This window comes from Gossypium hirsutum, chromosome A09 (genome assembly GCF_007990345.1).
Source record: "Gossypium hirsutum isolate 1008001.06 chromosome A09, Gossypium_hirsutum_v2.1, whole genome shotgun sequence".
Taxonomy (NCBI): Eukaryota; Viridiplantae; Streptophyta; class Magnoliopsida; order Malvales; family Malvaceae; genus Gossypium; species Gossypium hirsutum.
The window spans coordinates 60,508,381-60,511,321 of record NC_053432.1 but is presented as its reverse complement, the minus strand read 5'-3'; the positions used below and the strand labels follow the sequence as shown (position 1 = coordinate 60,511,321).

At 34.2% G+C, this 2,941-nt stretch overlaps 1 protein-coding gene across 1 annotated transcript; it reads left to right on the top strand.

Moving 5' to 3' along the window:
* On the top strand, window positions 1–1,653 carry LOC107889011 (ethylene-responsive transcription factor 4). The gene is made up of 2 exons (XM_041076277.1): window positions 1–1,374; window positions 1,565–1,653. The coding sequence occupies exon 1, from the start codon at window positions 499–501 to the stop codon at window positions 1,270–1,272; it is 774 nt and encodes a 257-aa protein (XP_040932211.1). The 5' UTR covers window positions 1–498; the 3' UTR covers window positions 1,273–1,374; window positions 1,565–1,653.
* Window positions 1,654–2,941: the final 1,288 nt, after the last annotated feature.

Genomic DNA, 2,941 nt, shown 5'->3' with positions numbered 1-2,941 from the left:
AAAAAAAAAAACCATCTACACAATTAATATTTTCACATAAACGTGTGAAAGGAACGCCAAGGGAAGAGAGAGTGAGAGAGGGACCCACTCCATCGCACATAATCAACAGTCACACAGCAGCCGTTAGATAAATGTAATAATGGTAGATCTCATAAAGACAACACAAATGCCACGTAATCCTTAACCGGGAATTTACGAAACTGCCACCACAGGGCACTTCCCCCCACTCTTTCTCTTAGCCGCTCCCTCAGTCAAACGCATCGCTTACTGTATCCCCATCCTCTTCTTTAATTCCTCGCCGATTTCCTTATTCCCTACCTCTATAAATAAACCTCCTCGTTTCTCTCTCAACCCCACACACAATTCCCCACGCGCTTTCTCTCAGAAAAAAAGAACGAAAACTAGAAAAATATATCATAAAGCATTGCACGTTTTTTATTTCCTAATCGGAAAAGAAAAAAACCCGCAAACACCGTGTCTGTTTCTTTTCCCTTTTAGATGGCGCCGAGGGAGAAATCGACGGCAGCCGTCAAAGGCGATGGCAACAGCGGTGGAGGGATTAGTAAGGAGGTTCATTTTAGAGGTGTACGAAAGCGTCCTTGGGGACGTTATGCCGCCGAGATTCGAGATCCGGGGAAGAAGAGTCGTGTTTGGTTAGGGACTTTCGACACGGCGGAGGAAGCAGCCACAGCTTATGACGCTGCCGCTCGTAAATTTCGCGGCTCCAAAGCGAAGACGAATTTTCCGCTCCCTTGTGAAAACATCAACAATGGTGTCAATGTTATTAACTGTGATAATAATATTAATAATAATGGTAAGATTAATATTAACATTAATAACAATCAGAGCTCTAGCCAGAGTAGCACAGTAGAGTCGTCGAGTCTTGAGCCGACTACCATTATGATCGATTCTTCGCCGTTGGATCTCAACCTCGGACGTAGATCGATTACCGGATTCGGTTCCTCCACCGTTAGGTTTCCTTTCCATCAAGTTTCGACGGGTACTGGCGTTTTTCACGCTGCCGGCATGCCGACCATTGCGAGCCCTCAGGTTTTTTACTTCGACGCGTTCGTCCGGTCTGGTGGCATGCTCAAAGGACAACAATATCAACGGATGACATTCGATCACCACGATTTTCACAGGGTGTTCAACGGTGGCGTGCAAAGTGACTCCGATTCGTCGTCCGTTGTTGATTTGAATCATCATGAGATCAAGCCGCGTCCACTTCTCAACATTGATCTCAACCAACCGGCTCTCCCTGAAATCGCTTGAATTTTTTTTCTCGCGCCGATCTTGCGACTGGAAAATAAAAGACGTTATGAATAACGACGAGAGCTCCGATAAGTGGAAGCGATTTTTTAAACTACGGTTGATGTACGTGAATATACTTCAGCAGATAACCTCTCCTCTTTTTTCAACATTTGAAACATTTAGTTTCTTTTTGTTGTTCATAACTTTGTTACTGTATTTTTTTGCTGATGAATCAACACCCGAAAAAAAAAAACAATTTATGATATGTTTGAATTCAAATTCAAGTTTAATTTTAGGGTCGGTGTTATTGCAGGAATCTGGAAAATTTCCCGGCGAAGCCGACGACATATGAAATTATATTATATAGTTTTAATTAAGGAAAAATAATTTAGTTGGGATTTATTTTTTAATTTTATGTTTTTGGGGAAAGTGTATGGTCCTTTGAATTGATTTAATGCCAAAGTTTCTTAATTTGGAAATTACTAACATTTCCAAATTCGAGAAAATCAAGATAAGTTTAGGACTTTGGAAAGGCATAGGTTAACCAATTTATCAGATCTGTATTAAGATAATTAACAAGTCAATTTCATTATGATTTGTCAAATTAACCTCGAAATAGATAAAAAAGTGAACGTTTATTAATTTTGTTGATATCACGTACACTTGGATACTACTTCGTCAGTAGTTAATTAATTTTTAAAATTTAAAAATTTAGAAAAATATAAAAATTATTAAAATTACTAAAAACTCATAAAAATAAGTTTTTTTTCATATTTTTAAAATTTAAAAAATAATTAAGTGTTAATATGACATACACATGGCAATAGATGTGTATGCGAAGTCAGCAAAGTTAATAAATATTAATTTTTTCATTCATTTTGAGGTGATTTAATAAATAATGCAAAAGTTAAGAGTTAAAAAGTGACGAAGTGTTAAATAAATGGTTAAAATGACTTTTTTTTATGAAGTGCATTTTGACAAATATGGATGTTACAACACCAACTTGACGTGGCAATATTTCTAAAATTCAAACAAGCTCAAAATCACAGTCAAATTTTTAATGAGGATAAACTTATAGGTCAAATAATGTCGACATAAATAACACTAAAATAAATTAGATAGTATAAAAATCATTATGCTTAAATAAATTAATTTAAAATAAAAAATATTTAACTAATAATTCAATAACTTTTACGAAAATAATTAATCGAATTGAATTGGATTGGATTTAGAATTTTGTAAACCATTTTTTTGGGTTATAAACTTATAAATACATTTGTTTTTGTTATATTAATTTTAGTTAATTCCTTAATAATTGAAAGAATTTTTAACAATCTCCGATGGAAACTAATTCCCGTACTTGAGATGGTAAGAAAACTAATTTCAAACAATGAAATCCGATTATTGTAAATAGTTAAAAACATTTAATATTGTTATAACCAAGCCATCTTCCCCCACAGGATTTTGTTTCACTCCAAACTGAATCCTTAGGATAACTTCCAATACTAAGCACAAGTTTCCCCAAGCCACGTCATCGCTTGCTTTAATCCTCAATTTTTATGCTAATTTTACATTTTGGATTTTTACTTTTCACAAAATAAACTTTATTTTATGATTTTTGAGACATTACTTGATAAAATTTTAATTTTTTCCTTATAAATATGTTTAAAAAATATTTTTTTAAAGTAAA

Coding starts and splice junctions, on each gene's coding strand:
- LOC107889011 (XM_041076277.1), top strand. CDS start 499: ATGGCGCCGAGGGAGAAATCGACGGCAGCCGTCAAAGGCGATGGCAAC.